This window comes from Neopsephotus bourkii, unplaced genomic scaffold (genome assembly GCF_033783945.1).
Source record: "Neopsephotus bourkii isolate Nb327-2 ecotype Australia unplaced genomic scaffold, CSIRO-AGI_Nbou_v1 NB_741, whole genome shotgun sequence".
Lineage (NCBI taxonomy): Eukaryota > Metazoa > Chordata > Aves > Psittaciformes > Psittacidae > Neopsephotus > Neopsephotus bourkii.
Window position 1 is genome coordinate 2,941,501 of NW_026901239.1, and position 24,098 is coordinate 2,965,598.

Below are 24,098 nucleotides of genomic sequence, written 5' to 3' on the forward strand. Positions count from 1 at the left end.
TTAGTTTTGATAAACAATTTTAATAATCCACTACTTTACAGGACAGTTATTTAAAAGCTAGGCTTCAACAGAAAAACATCACTGAGACCTAAAACATTTTCAAACATCCACACCTAAACCTTTGAGACTTCAGCAGCCAGGTTTGTTCAGTCTGGGAAGTACTGACAAGAAGTTCATTGTACATCCCCAAGTGAATCGCTTTCTCTTCGCACTGTACTCTGGAGCTGATCACCAACAGTCTAATTCCAGTGCGTGGAGGGTCCACAGGCAAAGCACAACACTCAGTTGGATTATCGTGCCCTCCTTACCATGGGGATTTGTCTTCGGAAGTGCTCGCTCTTACAGCACAGCGTCACATTTCCAATATGACCTCCAGCCAGGTCTTTCTACTACTTGCATTGCAATTGTTTGGCAATAAAGTAACAAAGGACAAGGCTACAATGAATAGATGCTTGGTGAAGATCCCTACTTGAGCAGCAACCCAGACCTATGTGTAGTTCTGGACTACACATAAACGCACAGCTTCCTGTTTTTCATGAAGCACAACACATGACTGCATAGAATTACCACTCTCCCCATGACAGATGTGAAAAGTGAGTGCATGTACACCACAAATGAAAAATAAACATGTTCCCTATTCCCAGCAATAATCTGGGAAATTTAAACCAAGAAAGAAAAGATAGAATTCTGTTTATTTTATTTGACCTTGGTTTCAAAGAAGTTAAAACAAGTGTCAATATAGACACAGCACTTTTTCTTTCATGAGTAAGAGAGCAAGTCTGGTATGGCCACGCAATTCAGAACCGCATTTCATGCCCACTCCACCATATTAATCCAAGTCGGCCCAAACCTGAACTCTCAGAGAAGGAAAAGGAATCCATGTTTTGGAGAAAACAACAGTTAAAAAAGCCTACACTTCGCACATTTCAGAATGGAAAAGCAAGTATCTTCACCGCAGTCCTAGATGCGATTTGAAGAGATGGTACACTTTGCTCTGACACGAGAAGCTGCCAGGAGGCCGAGTGCAGCACTCTTGCTACAGGATGCAGGAGGTAGGTGAGGTGACGCACCAGGCCAGTCACTGGAAGGCAGACTAATCGTAACTGTTTGCACCAAAACCAATTCTAGAAGTCATCTAGCTTGAGTCGCCAGAATAATTCACTTTAGCAAAAACATGACCAAGAAAAAGGTTCAGAGATGAGGCACAGGACTGGCTGAAGAAGCAATTACCTAACAGTGATCACCGGGCAGGAAAGCCTCCTCTGTGGGTACCTCCCCGTCCCCCTCTGAAGCCACCCCTCTCTCCCCGGAAGTTAGTTCTGTTCCTCTCTCTGCCCCTTTCTCCTCGGCCTGCTGAAGTCCCTCCTCTTCCTCCTCCCCTTGGAGCACCACCTCCCCGGTCAGACTTGGACTTGGGCGGCGGTGACTTTGGACGAAGTCTCTCAATCTCTTCAGTACAGCCCGTCAGGTGGGAATTGGGAGTGGTGAAGTATGAAGAATATGTTTCTGCATTGAAATTGCTGTTTGTGAGGGTGGGCCCTACAGTCAGCCAACCTAGGGAACAAAACCACAGTCAACAAAAGCAAGAACAAAATTCAGGCTTCAAGGCCATTCTTGTGTTTTTCCTAGTCAATGAACTTTCAAGTGACAGGGACACTTACCTACATGGCACCAGTGTTGAACAGAATTAAAAAGGTGACCTCTAGGAAAGCCAGGGTTGTTGAGAAGTGAAGACTTCAGTTTGATTATTTCTAAAGGCTTCATTTATTTTCATTTTCTGGTGGTTTTATTTTTTCGTTTGGTTGTTTTTTGTTGTTTGGTTTTGGGGTTTTTTTTTGGTTTTTTTTTTTTTTTTTGGGGGGGGGGGTGGGTGGGTGTTGTTGTGGGTTTTTTTTTATTACACCTGGCTATGGGAACATTCATGCTGAGGCTTCATAAGAGTCCTTCCTAGTTGTTCTTTCCTCTACACTACCACAACAGTTTCCAGCCCCTTTAGGACCACACTAAACCAGATCAGGAAATTCATCTAGTTTAAAAATAATGTCCTCCTCCTCCCCTTTAAAAAAAGGCATTTAAACGAGAATTAGGTAATTCTGCCTCCAGGAACCTGTTGTGACAGTGCAGACAAGAGCACAGCATGCTGGAAGCACATATCTGAAAACCCAGAAACAATTCTGCTGAAGCCCACAATATGGAAACAGAGCTTAAAGAGTTAAATTAACCTGATAATGCACACTCAGCGGGCACTTCAACTTCACCAGATGAATCAAGGCAGGCAGACATTTACAGCAAGAACTTTCCTATTTCTTCAGATTATAAGCTAAAGTAGCAGAGGATCTGTGATTAATATAGGATTTAAAGTGTGCAATGCAGTTCCAGGGTAACTACCAAATTCAGAAAACACAAAAGTTGATTTGGACTCACATGACCCCATAAGAAATTAACATATAAGAATTCACACACAACAGGGCTTCAGTAACACCTGAATAATGTCTTTCTACCAAACAAAAGAGCCCCCTCTCCACACACACACACACACAATAGCCAACAGAATTAAGACTGACATCATCAGTCAACAAATAAAATACGGTTACCTTCAATCTGATCCATCTATTTCTAAGCATTTTTTATCATGCCAGGTGCAGCATCCAGTGTAACACACTGTGTCTTCAGACACTGGCAAAAGGACCATCACTAAGCTCACGGGGATTTAAAAATCAGTTTAGAGGAAGAAATTGCACTTCTCAGAAGTGTAAACAGATGGCACATGGGGAAAGAAGAAATCTCAACTGAATTCTGTTATACTTGCTGATGAGTTAAACACATGAAAAAATACTGGTGAACAAGAAACTCTGTTCTGAAAAAATTGGTAGAATTGATACTTGCCATATACTTTCCAAACAACAGTTTTGTGACTGACAGATCTTCATATACACCAAAACCGTATCCCCTTGAGATCTATTATCTCACCTAGGATATAGGTCTGGAAACCTCCTTAGGACCTTGAAAGGAATTTACAAGCAGAAATTTCTGCTACTCTGTCTTGCACATGATAAAGACATGTTAATTTCTAGAGTTAGGGTAGAGTTTACTTCACTATTAAGTCCAAAAATAAAAGTTTAGTAGAAAGGAATTACTCAGAATTTGAACTTCAAATACAGAAATTGTGCATTTCCCTATTCCAGTAGAAAAAATAGTAATTTCAGCATTTACCTTCAGTTAGAGATAACGTGGAACAAACAAAAGAGTAAAGGTCTTCGTGTGTAAGCAAGTATTTACTTCCAAAAATGAGTATTTATAACCAAAACTTAACAGCAAGCAGTGTTAAAACTGGATTTGTGATTAGGTCTTGTCTCAGCTTCCATCAGAACCCATCAAGTGGTTTCAGATGATGGAAGAGGATTATTAAATTGGAAGGGGGTTATTAAAGTAAATTAGAATTTAAGCATTTGACAAAAGTAAACATAAGAGTTACCTGGCCGAATCGTACTGTCCCTTCCAAAAAGATGAAGACGTCGTCGTCCAAGGCAGAAATGCTCAATGATGTGAAAAATCTCTACAGGTTTTTCTATATTGCCAATTTCAGGTTCTTCTGTGATGATGAGGTCAATATCAACATTAGCATGGATGAAGTCACCGTCTGTACTGCGACGCACGGTTCCCTTAATGCCCATGAGGCAGTGCTCCTATGCACACAGAACACATAATAGTACCTGTCATGTGCTGCAAATACTGCTGCAGAACATATGCCTGTGATTTTAGCACAATGGAGACAAAAGCAAATTGTGTAAGAGTAGAATCTATTCTTCTGGGAGAGAAAAGTCTAAAGCACAAATCAGAAGAACAGAATAAGCTGGAGCTACCAAAACAGCCTTTTGAAAACAAAGCAGAGACTAGTTATCTGGCCAAAAGATATTTGGACTTCTTCAATTACAGCAAAGATAGAGCCTTAACTTTGGAAAGGCCGATAAATGACTACAAGGAGAAAGATTACAAGGTGATGGCAATTATGATTAATACTTGTATCAGCATTCTGATCCTAACTTTATCCATGTAAGTAATTTTCAAAGTTCTCAATCACAGAACAGCCAGTCAGGGAAAATAAGATGTACTTCTTCATATTGTAATTCTGCTAACAGAAGTAGCTTTCACCCTTAGATTCTTTTCTAGAAGACATCACTGCATCAAAAAATTAAAACCACTATCAAACCGTCAATGTACTCTCACTCCATCGGCATTAACATATTCTTTAGCTGTGATAAGCATTTCTTTCCTCTAAAACACTGTAGATCCATTTAAGTGACTAATGGGTAGCATCTATGAATGAGGAATCACCATAATTGGTACAGGATGGAAAAAGGGTTCTACATATTTATTTCAGAGCTCTGTCTCTGGGATTATTAAAATCAGATGAGGCATTTTCCCCAGTATCATAAAAAACACTGATTCACCAAGTGCCACCAGATGGCTCTAAAAAAGGCTTCAGACAAGACTGTAATCATTTCCAGATTTTTAGGAAGACTTTTAACAGCAAATAAATAAGAAAGACTATAGGAAGGTGCCCTTATTGAATCTATGATGTTGGTCAAATGCACCCAAGCAACAGCGTTTCTGAACCTTTAATTTAACTAAATAAAAAGGCAGAATTCTGCTCAGCAAATTATCTGTCCAGCAAAGCCTCATGAATCTAGCCTTTGGAAAAAACTAGCCAAAACATTTTCTTTCCTAACACATGGAATGTCATTCATCAATACCTTAGATTCTGTAAACAGGTGGCACGGCATAAAGCATCCACCTAGAGATGCCTAAACTAGGAAGGGAAGCTAGGGACCAGGTTAGGAAAGCTAAGGCCCAGTTAGAATTAAACTTGGCTAGGGATATTAGGGATAACAGGAAGGGGTTCTACAGGTACATAGCAAATAAAAACCGGATTAGGGAGAACATAAGCCCCCTCAGTATGCTCTCAGGTGAACTAGCTACACAGGATTTGGAGAAGGCTGAGGTTCTGAATGACTTCTTTGCCTCGGTCTTCTCTCGCAAAGGCTCTGACCGCACCACCCAAGTCTTGGATGGCAGACGCAGGGACTGTGAGAATGGAGACCTTGGGCCCACTGTAGGAGAGGAACTGGTTCGAGACCATCTTAAATATCTGAACGTGCACAAGTCCATGGGTCCTGATGAAATCCATTCGTGGGTCCTGAAGGAGCTGGCAAATGAAGTTGCTAAGCCACTGGCCATCATATCTGAAAAATCATGGCAGTCAGGTGAAGTTCCCAACGACTGGAAAAAGGGAAATATAACCCCCATTTTCAAGAAGGGGAAAATGGATGACCCAGGGAATTACAGACCAGTCAGTCTTACCTCTGTGCCTGGCAAAATCTTGGAGCAGATTCTCCTGGAAGGCATGCTAAGGCACATGAAAAACAACAAGGTGCTTGGTGACAGCCAGCATGACTTCACTAAGGGGAAATCCTGCCTGACCAATTTGGTGGCCTTTTATGATGGGGCTACAGAATTGATGGACAGGGGTAGAGCAGTTGATGTCATCTTCCTGGATTTGTGTAAAGCGTTCAACACTGTCCCACACGACATCCTTGTCTCTAAATTGGAGAGACATCAATTTGATGAATGGACCACTCGGTTGGTAAAGAATTGGCTGGAGGGCCACACACATAGAGTTGTGGTCAATGGCTCAATGTCCGGCTGGAGATCAGTTACGAGTGGTGTCCCTCAGGGATCGGTGTTGGGACCGGGCTTGTTTAACATCTTCGTCACTGACATGGACAGTGGGATTGAATGCGCCCTCAACAAGTTTACCGATGACACCAAGCTGTGTGGTTCGGTTGATACGCTGGAGGGAAGGAATGCCATCCAGAGGGACCTTGACATGCTTGTGAGGTGGGCTGATGCCAACCTCATGAAGTTGAACCATGACAAGTGCAAGGTCCTACACCTGGGTCGGAGCAATCCCAGGCACAGCTACAGGTTGGGCAGAGAAGAGATTCAGAACAGCCCTGCAGAGAAGGACTTGGGGGTGCTGGTCAATGAGAAAATGAACATGAGCCAGCTTCAGTGTGAGCTCGCAGCCCAGAAAGCCAACCGTATCCTGGGCTGCATCAAAAGGAGCGCGACCAGCAGGTCGAAGGAGGTGATCCTGCCCCTCTGCTCTTGTGAGACCTCACCTGGAGTATTGTGTGCAGTTCTGGTGTTCTCAACATAAAAAGGACATGGAACTGTTGGAGCAAGTCCAGAGGAGGGCCACGAGGATAATCAGGGGCTGGAGCAACTCCTGTATGAAGACAGGCTGAGAAAGTTGGGGCTGCTCAGCCTGGAGAAGAGAAGGCTGCATGGAGACCTCATAGCATCCTACCAGTATCTGAATGGGGCCTATAGGGATGCAGGGGAGGGACTCTTCATTAGGGACTGTAGTGATAGGACAAGAGGTAATGGGTTAAAACTTAAACAGGGGAAGTTTAGATTGGATATAAGGAGGAAATTCTTTCCTATTAGGGTGGTGAGGCACTGGAATAGGTTGCCCAAAGAGGTTGTGAATGCTCCATTCCTGGCAGTGTTCAAGGCCAGGTTGGACGAGGCCTTGGGTGATAAGGTTTAGAGCTAGGTGTCCCTGCCCATGGCAGGGGGGTTGGAACTTGATGATCTTAAGGTCCTTTCCAACCCTAACCATTCTATGATTCTATAACTAAACATAACAGGATAGCATTTGCTCTTGTGATCATTGGTAAATACATCTTGCACAACAGAATATTTAGTCAGAATAAGCTAGCTTGATTTCCAACATTTGTTATTATAAATATTGACCTCAGCCCAACCCTTGCTCAATAAACAGAGAAATTCTCTAATACCAGAAACTATTTTTCTCAGTTAAACAAAGACATAAAGTCTCCCCAATACTCCTGTGTTAGTTTTAATCTCTCCCTTAGGAATAAGCTACACATACTTGCAATACTATATGCAATAAAAATACAATATTTGTAAGTCTAAATATAGTATAACTAATACAACACACTTTCAAACAAACTTCAGATTAATGTAAATGCAAGTCAGAGGAAGATTTCAGGTATCTAAAAGGGAAGTTTATACTCCTAAAAAATGGCAAATCCGAGACAGACTTGATGATGTGTAATACTCATGAATGATCAGTGGATGTAGAATGAGTCCTGAAGTTAAATGACACTTTAAATTATTAATTCATCAGCCAACTCTCTGTATTCAGTACAACTGCCATAGTTACACCCACACATACCCAATTCTTTATTAATCCTACCTACATTTTTCTAAGTTTCTTAATAATGTAACAGTTGAGCCTCTTAAATCAGAACACTTTTTTCCTCTTCTCTGCACCTTCTTCAATACATGTCATCACAAAAGTCCCCTAAGAAACTGTTTAATGTTAACTAAAGCAAGCTGACCAATTCTGTCATCTCTAAGAAGCCAGGCAATGCGACTGAACTATGGTCCCTACCAGTCCTACATCTGGTTTAAGCTCTGGGCACATACTTGTATGCTTGTTATTTAGGCAAATTAGTCAGTCTTCCAGAGTTATTTTTATGAAAACATCCATTTATAACCTACAGTTTTAAAGACTTCCTTTGATGTTAAATTTAGTATAATTCTACTGCTAATTTTAGTTCCCTTCAAAAGGTGTTTCTCCTCCAGCAAGTTTTGTCTAATCTGGAAAGGAGCTTGTATTTTACACAAAAGGTATTGGTGATAGACAAACTGCTAATTTACCATTAACACATAGCCAAAATGACCTAGAAATCAAACACATTGCCATGTACAGTAACATTTTCTGTTCAGTTTCCATCTTCCCTCTCGGGATTTCATTCTTCTTCCATCACTTTATAAATTCTCCTCAGCTGCCTGCATTTCAACAAGGCTCAAATGAGTACCACACTTAGTGGACTAACAGAGATCTACCAAGCAGTATTAAATGTAGATGAAGCCTCTAACACAGTGACTAAAGTCAAATGGGGACAGAATTTCATCATTCATCCTATGAATATGTTTATTTCCATATAATGTACACTACAGAACAGAATTCTGAAGTCTTCATGTCTGCTTTCCTGAAAGCATGTCACCAGCTCCTGTGGAACACTGGGCATTTTACCAGCATAAAGGCACAGGGTGGGCACAGAGGAGAAATTGAGCCAAACCATTACCTTGGTTCTTTGGAAAACAGCCTTAGGGTCGAGAGTCTTGGTCTTCCCAGGATTGTTCTTATTTGTTTTAATCCAGCAAATGTCCTCACATCTCCTGTAGCCCCATTTGCGTAGACACTAAATATTACATACAGATAAAACAGTTCACACTACACCAAATAACCTAAACTGAACACTCATATAGGTACTGTATTTTTCTTGAAGCATAGCTGGAAGAGCAATTTGTCACAGATAAATGAAACAGTTCACTGGCAGGACTGTACCACAGTTTGTCAAGCTGCTCCCCCCACAAAATAAAACAAAATAAAATGGCTTATTTGTTGCTTGCGGGGGGGGGCCCCCCCCCATTTTCTTAAATATCTAAACACTGCACAGATCGCCTTACAGAACTCTGCATGCAGTGACACCTAAACTTAATCAAAATCAGTCTGAGCAACATAGTGATCAGCTGCCTTGGTCCTGTCTCCACTAACTCCTGCATTCTGATGGTTTTTCATATCTATGTAAAATTCTATAAATGGGAAGATAAATAGCCAAAAGCTTTGCTACTATTTTTTGGGTTTTATACTGGGGAAAAAAACCCACCAAAACAAATCAAACCCACATCTCTCCCCCTGCCCAAGCCTGACAAAACAAAAAAAACAAACCTACCACCAAAAACAACTTACATGACTTTTTAATCCTTAACTCCTGTAAGTGTAGTCTTTGAACTTGAGCATTAAGGATTCAAACTCATTTACTCATTTGGCTACTGCTGTGTTAAAGAACATTCCAGCTACTACAGATATGTCTAAGACCAAAATCAATATATCCAAAACAGCTACTTTAACTAACCTCACAATGAAAAGCAGATAAAGCAATCAGATTAGTAACTGCCTGTTGTCCTTATACAAATGCTGTATTATTTTAACAGAAAGCACTGCTCAAACTAAGCAAAGAACGTTTCAACACAGCAAGAGCCAACTGGAAATTCTTACTCCACCATCCCAAGCACAAGCAGTGCTACACTGGCATACAGAAAGATTATCTCAAAATTCCAAGATCTTACAGAGAAGTAAAACTTCATGAAACTCACTAAGAATAAACTCAATCTGAAAACAAACAGTGCTAAGCACACAATCTTATGTCACTTCATGAAACAGTAGCTTCTTTCTACTACCATGAGTATTTCTGGCAGAAATAAGGGTTGTAAATGCACTCAAGGTATTGTAAATGCACTCAACATGGCAACATGCATACATCAGAACAAGACAGCAGTACAGCTTTCTATACTATATAGAATTATACTTCCTCACATGGTCACAGTAACTTATCTGGAACATAACAGTATCTAAAAAGTTAATGCCAGATATACTTAAATACATCTAATACATTTAAAATTCTGTATCCTCTACCACAGTAACTAAACATCTCTTAGCAGCTACAGTTGAGATTTCTATATAGAAAAAGTCAAGGATAAAAATGAACTCCTAAGCCTGAGCCTGATTAATTGAATTAAAACATCATCTTACCACTCGACCAAGATCCAGACCCTCGCCTGAACCACACCACAGAAATACAAATGATCTTGGGGCTGCGATTTCTTCAATTTCCAATTTCATTATCTAATAATAACAGTAACAGAAATGTTTATGAATTAAATATAAATTTCCTTATATTAAATATGTGCTGAAGCATTACAGCAGAAACCACCAGGAAGCACTTCTATTAAAAATTTTAGTCTGTATACCATTCACAGCCATCCTCTTAAAACTGTTTTCCAGAAAGTATATTGTAAAAGTTAGTTTATGAGTACCCAAGTGCACGTTTCCAACATAGCTGATGACCAGCTGAATTAACTCTTTTTAACAGAAATTATATCTGCATAGAAAATTCCAGACATAAAAGACTAATACAACCCACCACGATTCCCCTCCACCAAAACCTCTGCTTCATTCTATCACTGCATTGGTAGCAAAAAGATTTAGCAACACAGCAATAATGCTCTGCTTCTTTTCAGCCCTGGGGTTACTTATATGAAGTTGGTGAAGACACATTATTAAAAAACCTCACCTCAATTCCTATTATTATATAGGAAGACATTCTTTCCATTTTCCCTTTCAGGAAAAAAGAAGCAGGAATTTGTTATGACAGTGGTCAACAATGACAAATGAGTAACATTCAGGATGAAATAACTTCAGATTGAAAGCATCTATTACTCATTACGAGAAGATGCATCTGTAACTTGCAGTAACATCAACTCAAGCTTCATTTTGTGCCACTGTGAAGAAAAATAATGCAGTAGAAGCCATTCTAAGAGGGTGTAACTTCCAGCTAAGAGGATGACTCCTGCCCCAAACACTTCCAGTTTTCCTTTTAGGACAGAACTATTTTTCCTGGGGCAATGCTGCCCAGGCCCCTGTTTTACCTGAGGTAATAGAATGGCTAATACAAAAGCTACTTATTCTTTGACTGTACAGGTAAAGTTACCTAGCTTCTTGTCACAGGCATGAGTGCCTTTGTTTCCAAATTCATTCCTTAAAAGGTAGATTGAATTTTATTTTGTTTCCATGATCCTTCAGTTTGACTGATTCACTTCTGAAGTTACACATGTGTGGGTTTCAGCCTAAGGACAAACTCCTCATCACCATCATGGCTTGACTTCACGAACAAAGATTTAGGACAAACTAAACCTAGTTTAAAGTAACACCATCTCTCTTCCCTGAACTGCATGGAACACAAGAAAGAAAATGTCAGTAACAACTGCCTCCATCTACTGATTCACTTGTATTATGGCAAATGTGCTGCTAATGCAGACCTAGCCCTACATACCTTTCAAGTAGGGTCTCTAAATAACATGTATTTATTAGTTGCATATTCCCATTCACGCCTAAACCTAAGAATCCCTGACACAGTTACACAAACATTTTTTTAATCTGCTGTTCCTCTCCACTCCAGACTGTCTGTACTGCTGTGAGGGTGGGGTTGTTTACTGGTTGTTTTTTTGGTTGGTTAGCTGGTTTTCTGCTTTTTGAGTTTCCTTCCCGCCCACTCCCCCAATGAGTAAAGTGTAGATATATAGGGCAGAGCAAATTTACCACTATTTTTCACATTACAAGTTCTTTATTCAATGCTCAAGTGAGTGAATTCTCCAATCTTGAAGGACAGGGCCACTTGGCAGCAGGCTTTATGTCATCAAATTGTTATGCTTGATGACATCCAGCACTTCATAGCCTTCAGCCTTCACCTTGCTTTTCCAGGGCTCACTTCATTGAAAGGGCAAAGCTATGGAATGCAGTTGTATTATTAATACATCTATATAATGTTTACTTCTTTACAAGCATCTACATGCACTACTACAGAAGGAAAATCTTTTCTCTGACTCAATTCTCTAAATGCTTGCTAGAGCACAATAAAACAAGAGCAGCAATAGTGATCTCAGAAAAGATCACATCTCACACATTAAGATTTCTCCTTGTTCCGAAAAGGGGCCAGAAATCAACATGAGTAAAAAAAAAAAATCCTAATCTTTTGACATGACTAAACAGTAAGGGAATAAATACAAGGAAAAAAAAATATTCACAAGCATTGTTTATCTATTTTGTTAGGCTTCTCAGGATTACAATTGGCTTGACTATAAAAATTTCCTACCCAACCAGTACTCTGGAGAAGGAAGGTACATCACTGAAGCATACCCATCTCTTTTGACTAGAAGACAAGCATATTAAAAAGCATACCTTAAAAACCTTTGTAAGAATGTCAAGCAACAAGAAAATATTTACAATGGATACTCTGAATTTCAATAGCAAAAAACAAACAGAAAACTCACACACAGTAGGGGAAAACCCCACTATTATTAGATTTTAGTTTTCAACCAGGATCAGGGAGAATAAAAAGGTAGATCTAATTCATTAAACTCCTCAAAAACCAAAACCCAGACCCCATCTTTTGAGCACAAATAGTGTAGGCATGCATACAATATAAAACTTACTTTTCATAAGAATCTAGGCTTTTCTTCAAAAACAGACCAAAAGCACATATTTTATTTTTTCTTAAAAAAAAAAAAAAAAAAAGAAAAAACCCTCAAATTTTTTGCTTAAATACATGTATGAAATATTCACAACAAGGAAAATACTTACATCATCCCAGGTCCAGCATTTTTCATTAGCAGTAATGCCAGTCTCTCGGTAGTATTCTTCCAGTGGTGGTTCCAGGAGAATCACATCAAATTTGGACTTCAGTTCCCTAATATCAAAAGCTTCCAAATCTGCTTGTAAGTACCTGTTCAAACAAAAGAGGATCAATTGCTTGGACAAGCTGTAACACTGGTTTGAAAATTATACTCCACAAAGCACCTCCGTGTAGCCAGTTACAAGTAGGGTCTCCTGTGTAGTCTATGTAACTCATATGCACCAAGTCCAGTAGAGATGCATAACATTCTCACTTAACCTAGGCTGGATGCTGTTGCATTAGTTTTTAAGAAGTAAGCTTTCTCTAAATAAACAGCTTTTAGGATTCTAATTTAGCAAGCAGGAAACAGATGCCTGCACAGACAGTACAATACGTACAGAATCACTTAACTTTGTGTACATCCATGGACTATATAGGAGAAGGCATCAAAGTTTAAGACTCAAACTCTCACTGCCTGGCTAAGAGACTTTTGGGTTGCTTCAAGGTGGCCTATTTTTAGGATTGACACTTACTATATGTTATGTTCATAAGATTCTGAACACTGGAAATGTGGTTACTTTTCACATACTAGAAATGTATTTCTCTGTCCCCATAACAAAAGCCTAGTCCCCATATACACTGATTTTATTATGTACACTCTCAAATGTACCCAGCCCACCACTTGCTGCTGCATCACTATGAAAAAAAATTACACTGCCCTCCCTTCAATACCTTTAATCTTAAAAAAGCTGATTAGCAGAGCACCACCTCCCCCTTCCAAACAAACTGAATGGAAGAGGTTATTATTGTGTAAGCGTATTTGGTATTATCAGAAGGAAGCATTTGGTTACAATTTTTCCCTTGTTGTGCTTTAAGACTAAAAACGCCAAAACGTACCTAACTTCAAAATGGCAAGTTGAGTTTTGCAGTTTGTGTCTCAGTTGTTCAAACAACTGTGTCAGAGGTTTTCGTGTGACTATCATGAAGTAATGCTATTTTACTCTGTAGAGGTTAGGACTACAATATAACAAAAACATTAGGTTCAACACTCAGACAGGTTCAAACTCCTGGGCGTAACATGCAGCAAGCTTATACTGTGCCTAACCTCCAGCAAATACTGAAGAGGTAATTCAAAGTGAATATGACAAATCACACTTCCAGCCAGCCTAAACTTTTTTCATCTTAAACTACAAAGTAAAATCTGATTAATGGATACAAGATAATGGCTGAACATTATACAAAAAAATGAGTTGTTACGAGAACAACTAATGTTATATCAAGAGGCCAGTTTTTTAAAGCTTTTCTTGTTACTGTAAACTGCACGATAACATGAGATTCACAATCATACTGTGTTCTTTTAGTTCCTAAATTAAAGCCTGCTGTCCAATCAGCTGACAGTTCTATCTCATAAAAACAAAGCTTTAGATACTATGAATAATCACAACTGGAAAAACAAACCAGTTTATATACCATATGAAGCATCTATATTGAACTAGCAAAATCAAACTGATTTTATTCTTCTGATGTTTCAATTGATTAACTTGCATATAAAAACAGACATAGAAAATGTAAATTCTGAGCAGATGCTAAAAGACTGAGATTTGCAAAGCAGACAGCTAACTTCAAACAGGTCTGGAGAAGAAAGGCATTTTCCACAAGAACACTTACATGGGAGGAGTGTTAGATTTAGATATCAGTTCATCCTTCAATCTGATGAGCTCTCTAAGTTTTGGGTATTCTTCAAACCTATCTGCTAAGCCTAAGAAGAAAACATGAAGTTAACAACTACTTAAGAGAGTAAATCTGTATCAATTAAGCATTGTCCAGTATTCTGAATAGGTTGCAATGTTAATACTTAGCCTTATTTTAATTTTGTTAGAACAAACCAAACCCTTCAAAGCAGCTTTTTATTTAGTACTTCACAAAAGACTCCTGCCTTTACCCAGTTAATTATGGTTGTTCCTGAATGTAGTGTCTGTGCTCTAACCTTCTCTAGAGCACTACAGTGATGCGAAGTTCGCAACACCTTCTATCAGAAGGAAACAATCTTTCGTTTAAACTCAAAGTGCCAGAATGATGAAAGTTATTTTGCTATTCCCTATATCCATAAGTTCATATTAAGATCTGATTAACACTCATTTACAAAATACTCTTTTTTAACCTTTGAAGACTATTTCTAAGGCAGCAGCTGGGGTACGGCTGCTTCTCTTTGGCAGCCTTTACATTGAGATTTGGTACTCTGCATCAGTCATGAAGATCCGAACACACGTATTTATTGGGTTCCTAGACTTCGCTTTATGTCACTTTTCAAATCTTTCATATATACAGAATGCAAAAGGGAGAATCCTAATTAGGTTTTCTTCAGCAAGCTTTTTTAAAAAAGAAAAAAACCCAAACCATCAAACTTTTTACAGAGTCAACCAGGTTGGAAAAGACCTTTAACATCATCAAGTCCAATCACCACCACCCCAGCACTGCCAAGACCACCACTAAACCGTATCACTGAGGGCCTCATCCACAAGGTTTTTTAACACTTCCAGGGATGGCAATTCCACCATTCCCTAGGCAGCCTGTTCCAATACCTGATTCAGTATATTACACTTCCCCTTCATAGAGACAGTATGTTTTGGTTATTGCTAGCAGTAGAATCAGTGCAAACCAAAAAAGGTACCATTCCCACCTCCCAGTCAGTATCAGTTCAACTAATAGAGTTATTTACAAAGCTTTACATTCATTTAAATTTACCACTTTAAGTGGTGCTATTCCATGGGGGGAGTGGCAAGGAAGAACACAGGACACACCACCAACCAAACCCACAAGGCTTCATTTCTCTCATTTTAATTCCAGTTTCTGAACTCCCAGCCCTAAGACAGAATCATAGAAAAGCCTGGGTTGGAAGAGGTCTTCAGAGGTCATCTAGTCCAACCCCCTGCAATGAACAGGGGCATCTTCAACTATATCAGGTTGCCCAGAACCACATCCAGCCTGTCCTTCAGTATCTTCAGGGATGGTGCATCCACAACCTCTCTGGGCAACCTGGCCCAGTATTTTACCACCCTTATTGTAAAAGAATTTCTGCCTCACATACAGCCTGAATCTCTCCTCTTTTAATTTAAAACCATAACCCCTCGTTCTGTCGCAACAAGCCCTGCTAAATAGTCTCTCCCCATAATAAGCAGCTGTGTTACAAGTACAGCTTGGGTTGGGGGCACTTCTGGGCAGACTAGACGCTAGCTAGGCCATGAAGCAAAGACTCGCTTCTCGTCCTTTTAGCTTAAGAGTGAAATAAATAAAGAACCAACAGATCCTGGAGCCAATCTAATCAAGGAGAACAGCAAGCAACAACAGCATTTCACTGGCAAAAGCCAGGCTGTTAGTATCTAATCTCACTATCTCTTATTCCAAGTGCATAAACCACCCAAAAGTTACTTCAGTTATTTTCCTTATATGATATGTAACTTAAAAACCACCAAAATGAAAAACAACCAACAAACCAACCAACAAAACAAAACCCACAGGCTTCTCCCACTCCACTAACAGCAACATCAGAAAGATACAACTGGGTGTTCTGAAACCACTCCTTCCCCTACAGCTTTTTGTAGGGTCACATCCAATTACAAGGAAGTACTTAAGCAGAGGTCTCATCGTCATGGAGAAAATGTGTGCTAACCAATATCCAACTTGACATAACTCGTGTCTAATAAAGGGTCTAGACTAACTGCTGCTGACGTTTATTTCCATATTAACACTCTTAATCTGTCCTGTCCCTTCCCAATTCCCTCTGTGGCAGAGAAGTCGGAGCAAATAACATGGGCTGCTCTATCTTCATAATCATCTTATTTCAAAGAACAGAGCATAAATATTTCAAGTACACAACTTGAAGCCCAGGGGCTTTTCAGGTAAAAACACAACTGAGTCAAAACACCCAATTTTTCTATTAAACATCCAGGTGTGTTTCACAGAAGCATTCACAAAAAGAGAAGAATAAAAACTGAGTGCTTCAATAAGAAACAAAACCTGTTTGGACTGGCATCTATAAACAACACACTTGCCCTGACAGTCTTATACTTGACAAAATACAGAGAACTGTTGTAAAAAAACTGCAAAGGGAGGTGTCCTGCTTTTTTAAAAAACTAAGTAACTACCAGGTACCCATTCTGGGACACAAGACCAAATCATACCTTATTTTTAGAGATATTAAATTCAGGCCTAATAAAATAAGACCTCAATAACAAGTTCAGTAATGGCAGGATAAACATAAACTTAAAAAAATAACATCCTCTAAATTCAGTAATGTGTTGGGCCTTCTGACAAGTTGTCAGCAGCTACATAATTTAGCTGGTAAATATTACCCATATTGCTTACTGACTTAAATATAAGTATTTTCCATATTTTACATGCTACATGCATTCTTGGAGGCAATACAGTCCAGGAAGCAGTTGAGCTCTAAGTCAGTTACTGAAACTTCCAAAGGTTCCAAGATCTGCTCAACAGACTCACCTACTTCCTGGAATTAAAAAAAGCTTAGTTTTGAAAAAATCCTCCTGGTTAAATACCTTCAAGTAAAAGCAAGAGTAAGAGCAGCCCCAGTAATAATCACCTCCTAAATGACTGAAAATAAAATAATTCATATAAATACATATATTGGTATGTATGCTTGCAGAGAGACAAAACTATGAAGCATATATCTATACGCATTTCCCAGTAACTGTGAGGAATTAAAAACAGGAAGAAAAAGAAGTGCTACTGAACAGAACCAGTTTATATTCAAACAGATACTACGACATACCAACATCTCTGATGAAGTTCTGGGGTCTGTGTCCTGTATCCACAAAGTGCTGGCAGTAATCGTTGTGTGGGTTTAAGCTCTGAGTACCCTGGAGAACAAAAGGGAGTTCAGTGAATGCAACAGGGAGGTAAGTGGATATACAAACACAACTACTACACGTTAGTCTGATAAACGAGAAGGTAATAGGTTGGGGGGGGGGTGTCCAACATGCCTTTATAAGCTACGCTAGTCAAAACCACAGAATCATAGAACAGTTAGGGTTGGAAAGGACCTTAAGATCATCTAGTTCCAACCCCCTGACATGGGCAGGGACACCTCACACTAAGCCATGTCACATAAAGCTCTGTCTAACCTGGCCTTGAACACCATCAGGGATGGAGCATTCACAGCTTCCCTGGGCAACCCATTCCAGTGCCTCACCACCCTCACAGTAAAGAATTTCTTCCTTATATCCAATCTAAACTTTCCCGTTTAAGTTTAAACCCATTACCCCTTATCCTATCATTACACTCCCTAATGGATAGTCTGTCCCCAGCATCCTTATGGCCCCCCTTCAGATACTGGAAAGCTGCTATGAGGTCTCCATGCAGCCTTCTCTTCTCCAGGCTGAACAGCCCCAACTTTATCAGCCTGTCTTCATACAGGAAGTGCTCCAGTCCCCTGATCATCCTTGCGGCCCTCCTCCGGGCTTGTTCCAATAGTTCCATGTCCTTTTTATGTTGAAGACGCCAGAACTGCACATAATACTCCAAGTGAGGTCTCACAAGAGCAGAGTAGAGGGGCAGGATCACCTCCTTCAACCTGCTGGTCACGCTCCTTTTGATGCAGCCCAGGATACGGTTGGCTTTCTGGGCTGCGAATCCACACTGCTCCCTCATGTTCAGTTTCTCATTGACCAACACCCCCAAGTTCTTCTCCGCAGGGCTGCTCTGAACCTCTTCTCTGGCCAACCTGTAGCTGTGCCTGGGATTGCTCCGACCCAGGAGTAGGACCTTGGACTTGGCATGGTTAAACTTCATAAGGTTGGCATCAGCCCACCTCACAAGTGTGTCAGGGTTTCTCTGGATGGAATTCCTTCCCTCCAGTGTACCAACTGAACCACACAGCCTGGTGTCCTTGGCAAACTTCCTAAGGGCGCACTGAATCCCACTGTCCATGTCAGCGACGAAGATGTTAAACAAGACTATCATTGTGTTTTTAGTTCAAATCAGGCCCACCATTACTATGGCTCATTGCAAGTTGACCCAGATCTTTAGCCAGGTTAATATCAGCACTAGTTAGAGTTGTATCTTTCACAGGAAACTTCCATATTTGCCAATTCAAGTTCATTACTTCAGCCTTCAAAGACAATTTCAAATACCATCAGTTGCAGAAATATATTAACACAACCATGTCACCTGTCACCACACTTCTAATTGCAAAAGCAGCTCACCTTAAGAAAGGTACTGGAATCTTTGTAAATCTCTTCTTCATAGGGCAGGTTCTCTTCATCTTGCTGCAGCTCTACTTCATCCTTGGAAATAAAACAGGGATGACAATTATGCAAGATCATGCTGTTTCTCTCCTCATTACGATTCTGCTGCTTAAGGAAGGATGTGGGCTGTCTACTAAGAGAAGTCTCTTACAGATCATTAGCAGATCATTACAGATCACAGCAGATCACTACAGATCACCGCAGATCATTAATGATTCCAACTCCAGTTTTGGAGGAGAAAAACAAATTACTTATTTCCAGAGGTCCACTTCTCTCTTAATAAAGAGGAGAGTGTTATTGGGAAAGGTGTCTGAAAGAAGAATAAAATAAGAAACCCTTAATTTCCAGACCCTGATGGTTAGGCAGTGCTTTACAAGGGGTGGAACTTTTAATCTTTGTCTCTCCAAAATATCACTACTTGGACTAAAGCAAATAATTTATTTTGTTGAAGTTCTTCAGTAGTAGAACCTTTGAACATTTATAGTCATTCAATCATCTCTTCTGTTACAACCTTATCAGCTGAAACCACCTCCTCTATATAAATCTGTTCAAGTCACACTTTGCGGAAAGAGCGCATGGTACAAGCCAGTATTTCATTGGGACTGCTCTTGGAAGCAACTTTAAAAAATGTCATTTTTAGTCTTAAAATTTACAGAAACCAGGAATTGTAATGCATTGGGGGGGGCCCCCCCCCCCCAGTTAGAGTGTCACCGACTGTTCATTCATTTTATTTCTGGAGTTCAGAGATCTGTCACACTGACATACTCTGAACATCCAACATTGAACTTGGAACAGAAACAGGAGAAGAAAGTCACTTCTTCATGTCACTTTCTTGTTTTCCTATTGATCCTGAAAAAACCTAGAATATATATTATATAGAAATAAAACTGAAGAACCACTAAGTAATATCTATCATATTTTAGTAGAATGCTTACACTCCTTCATACATTACTGATTACAACATAAATGCTTAATCAGTTAATATGGTGCTTCACATGAGGAGAAAAGCAGTCTCTAGGATTAAGCTGTGTTTTTTTTTTTAAAGACATTTTAACACACTGAAATAAAAAGAACGACGAAGAACCTGATTTTTCATAGAAAGGAACTCGACTTCTCCCCACTGACACACATCTTAAGTTGAAGTCTTCTTGCTTGACAAACCCGATAGCCTTCTGCTTGACAGTGTAACGCGCTTGGCTGATGTAAGGCAAGTAGCTGACATGGTCTACCTTGATTTTTCCCAAGAATTTTAACACAATTTCACAGAGCCTCCTCCTAGAGGAACTGATGCATTACAGTCTGTGTAAGTGATCTGCGCAGTGGGTGAGGAACTGGCTGACAGGCTGCACCCAGATGGTAGTGGTAAACAGGCCCTTTTCCAGCTGGTGACCTGTCACTAATGGGGTCCCCCTAGGATCAATATTGGGCCCAACACTGTTTAATATCTTCATAAATTATCTGGATGATGGGATCAAGTATACCCTGACCAAGTTTCAGGATGATACCAAAATGAGAGTAGAAATGGGACACTTCAAAAAGGAGAGACACCCTTCAGAATACCTGGATATGCTGGAACAGTGGGCTAAGAAGAACCTTATGAAGTTCAAAGCTTCACTGAGTAAACCAGACTTTGGAATGATCTCACAGTAAAGAACTTCCTCCTTATATACAACCAGAACTTCCCCTGTTTAAGTTTCAACCTGTTACCCCTTGTCCTATTGCCATAGTCCCTGACGAAGAAAGAGTCCCTCTCCAGCACCCTTGTAGGTCCCCTCCAGATACTGGAAGGCTGCTCTAAAATCACCATGCAGCTTCTCTTCTACAACACTGCAGATCAGAGGTTTAGACACATGAGCCACTTCACACTGGAAATACTTGCCTCTAATTTTCCTAATAAAGCCAACAAACTTACAACATTTGTCTGCAACACTAATAGTTTATTACTACTTTGTCTAAAGAGTATTAAACACAATCCGATGGGGCTTGATACCGTAAGGATCTAGATTTTTTGTATCAGTTCATATTACAAGAGTGAATTTAAACAGGCTCAAAGTAGCAGGGAAACACTTCCATAAATACAGATGGGATTTTACTAAGTTTTTATCTCCTTGCCATTTGAAAGTTAGCAACATCTGCAGAACACACCTGATGACGCAACAACAGATGTTCTACTTGCGGGTTTCAAGTTTCTTATATCTGTTCATCTCCTTAACTGAAGTTGGTCCCAGCTAGTATTATAAAAGTATTTTTCAATTTCAACAATACAGCAAGAGACTGGCAGCTTGCAAGCGATTACAGCCTACCTCAGGGTAAGTCTTCTCCACGCTAGTGGAGAAAATGTTAATTATAATATTCATATACTCTGCCAACTGAAGTGACTTATCCACACATATTTTACAGAGAAAAAAAAGAAAGGTTGTTAAGCACCTGCTTGGTGAAGGAGTAAAATAAACCGATATGAACTGATGTGATTATAAAGACTCCACAAACAGTGCAAAAAGAAAACCCTTATTTGAGTTGGCAACTTAACTGGTTTGCTAAATACAGAATAACACCATGTTTAGACTTGAAAAAATCAATCATCAAAAATACATTACCTGTCATGCATTACCTTTTTGCTTTAGGGAGACAGGAGATAAGACATTTGTACCAAAACATTTATAAGCCTGAACACAGATGTAATGCTACCAAGGCCTCATATTTCAAGAATTACTATTTTTAAGCATCCAAGAGAACAGCAGACACTGAAATAATATGTGAAATAATAATTTCATAAATGCATTGACCTTGATTCTATTTAACTGAAAAAGGACAAGTTAAAAAGGGAGGGGAGGACATATACTGCAACAAGATCACAAAGCAAATCAGAAACACAGCTGCATCATAATCATGCCTTTGCTTAACCTCATTTCTCTACCACTCAGCTAAGACAACACATTAGATATGAAAAAAAGAAAGCTGTCTGTAGCTCTTGGATGAGCATCTGAAAAAATGGAGGGGATGAGAGTTTTACAACCATTTATTCTTCAATGATAATGGAAACGTCGTGGTTTGTTTTTAAACTGAACTTTTCATGGATATTTTTGATACTTAAAATATACCCTAAGCCAAGCATCTTACTTTCATTTCCTTAGAATACCTAATTTCTTCCATTCACCTGGAACTGCATTCCTTTGCACCGAACAGGCAGGTAGGAAGACACCCTCAGTCTCCCTGTATTTCATCCTGTGGCCTGTGCCTCTTCTGACACAAAGAATTCTGGTCAAGATTTTTTTGTGTGTGTACACCCACATTTTACCACTTCTTTCCACACAAGAGAGCCATTCCCACCATCACCTAAGCTCACCTAGAAGCTGCACTAAATTAAGCCTCCAAACGTTGGGTTCTGACACATGTACAGTGCAATGCACCGAAGCCACATCTGAAGAGAAACACTTGGTGTCTATGCCTCCTTAGATCTCTGCAGTGGGAAACATCAAGAGAGATACCACTGGAAGACATGTAATTTGAAGTGTCTGTAGACATCGTTTTTATTTTTATTCATACACACACATATATGTATTTTGTAAATCCCTCAGAGACCTGTGAACACCAGAGAAAACTTTTTTTTTTTTCTTACCTTATATTCTTCAATCTCTTCCTCATCAGCTTCTCCCTCATCTAGATATTTGCGTTTCGCATTTGGTGCAGAAGTATCATAAGCAGCCCTGTATACACCCAAAAAAGATGCTCATATAAAATAATTTCTCTCTCCAGAGGGAACTTTTGACAGCTCTCTGACAATCTGCCTTGACTACATGTTTCTGTTACAAGTTTGAATTTTTTTTGAAACTCTGTGTATGAGAAGTTGCTCATTTCTCAGTATATTTGAGACCAGCACAGCTTTTTCAGGACAGGACTCCTGAAAACAGGTCTCTCAGTTCCTCACTTTTCTGCTCTAAAAGGCACAGCTAACTTTTAGCAAAGCAGTACGTCTACAAAGTTAGGCCTGATCACACAAGAAAGTTACTATTACATGTGAGAATTAATAAGTAGTAGGTACTCTTAGACATGCCTACTGTTCTGTAAGAACTTCTAATTTGCCCTGTAGCTGCTCTTAGCAAAAGCACAAAGGCTTTAGGACAACGCAGCACGCATACACTAAATTCACACCTCAGTTTTGCTTCACGGGAGCTTTTTAACATAGGAAGCAAAAGTTAACCTTAATTTCCAAACTACTATTAAATGTGAATGTCTAAACCGTACTCACCTTATTCAAAGGTCATATCTAAGTAATTAAAGCATTTTCTTTCACTGGATTGTATGTTATTCAGTAACATAACAGTAAGATTATTTTTTTTATGTTTAGAGCACAACCTCTACTTACTTCAAAGGCTTGTATTACTGTTAAACCCCACTCATTTCAAACAGAAACTGTACTGGTACTGACCTGCACGTCTCTCTTGTTTCAGCGATCTCCCTCTGGTCATCTTTACTGTTCAGCACGGCACCGATACTGTCTGCATTTTCAGCTCCTAACTGAACAACGGGCAAGGCAAATTCAAGCCACAGCTAGCACTGACAAAAACACACCAGACAGTAACGATCGAAGCCGAAAAGTCCGCTCTTTAAGCCTGACTCACCCTCCTACCACCCAGGCCTGCCTGCAGGCTGGCTGGAGGCTCCAGCAGTGACCACCTTTCCAGCCTCAGCCGCGGCTTCAAACCGAGCAGCGCCCTGAGGCTCGCTGCTTGCCTGTGCCCCGCGCCGGGCACCAGCGGCAGGGCCGCTTCCTGACGTACCGACGCGCAGCCTCCACAAAGGCCCACCCGCCGCCGTCAGCAGCACAACCGCTGCATCTGAGGCTGCACACGACAGCACCCCCCTCGAGCAGGGAAAGGGCAGCCCCCACATGCTCGAGCGCCCGGCCCGGCCCGGCCCGGCCTGGCGGAGGATCGTGTCGTCGGTACCTGCTGCGCCAGGAGCTGCCGGCGCAGCTTCTGCCGCTCCCTGATCTCCTGCAGGCGGCTGTTCATCACCGCGCCGATAACCTCCGCCACCGCGCGTCACCCAGCTCCCGCCCGTGCGTCACTTCCGTCTCTACGTCGATGGCGCGGGCGCCAATGGCCAAGAGGCTGCGGTAGCAGGGGCCAGGTGGGGTAGGGGTGATGGCGCGCTGCGAGGCCTGAGGGACCTGAGTAGTGAGGCGGCGCGGCGGGGGGGCAGAGTTCTCCTTCACAGCGACGGCTCGTCGTGCTTGTGCGCGACCTGTGCGGGATGTGGTGGGCGAGCTCAAAGCAGGATTGCTCTGACCTGCAGATAAACCGATGGTAAAGCATGAGGTACTAGCTCTCAGACTGGTGGGAATCCCATGTCCAGACTCTTAAGGAGTGGCTGAGCAGCCTGTTTGCCTGTTTTAACATAATTTAGGTGTTTTTCAAGTATAAATGTTAAATCTGTGTTCACTCGGCCATTGCAGTTTATCACTAACTCCAGGCAAACAGCTCTAAAAAGTCTTCAGGGA

The 24,098-nt window shown here is 40.5% G+C and overlaps 1 protein-coding gene across 1 annotated transcript; it reads right to left on the reverse strand.

The window, feature by feature from the left end:
* On the reverse strand, positions 1-23,668 carry METTL14 (methyltransferase 14, N6-adenosine-methyltransferase subunit). Its single transcript, XM_061354711.1, has 11 exons — positions 23,545-23,668; positions 23,025-23,113; positions 22,215-22,302; positions 18,554-18,634; positions 17,122-17,209; positions 14,001-14,091; positions 12,302-12,443; positions 9,695-9,787; positions 8,184-8,300; positions 3,476-3,686; positions 1-1,554 (listed from the first exon to the last, which is right to left on the reverse strand). Exons 1-11 carry the CDS (start codon positions 23,608-23,610, stop codon positions 1,241-1,243), a joined length of 1,380 nt encoding a protein of 459 aa, XP_061210695.1. The 5' UTR covers positions 23,611-23,668; the 3' UTR covers positions 1-1,240.
* Positions 23,669-24,098: the final 430 nt, after the last annotated feature.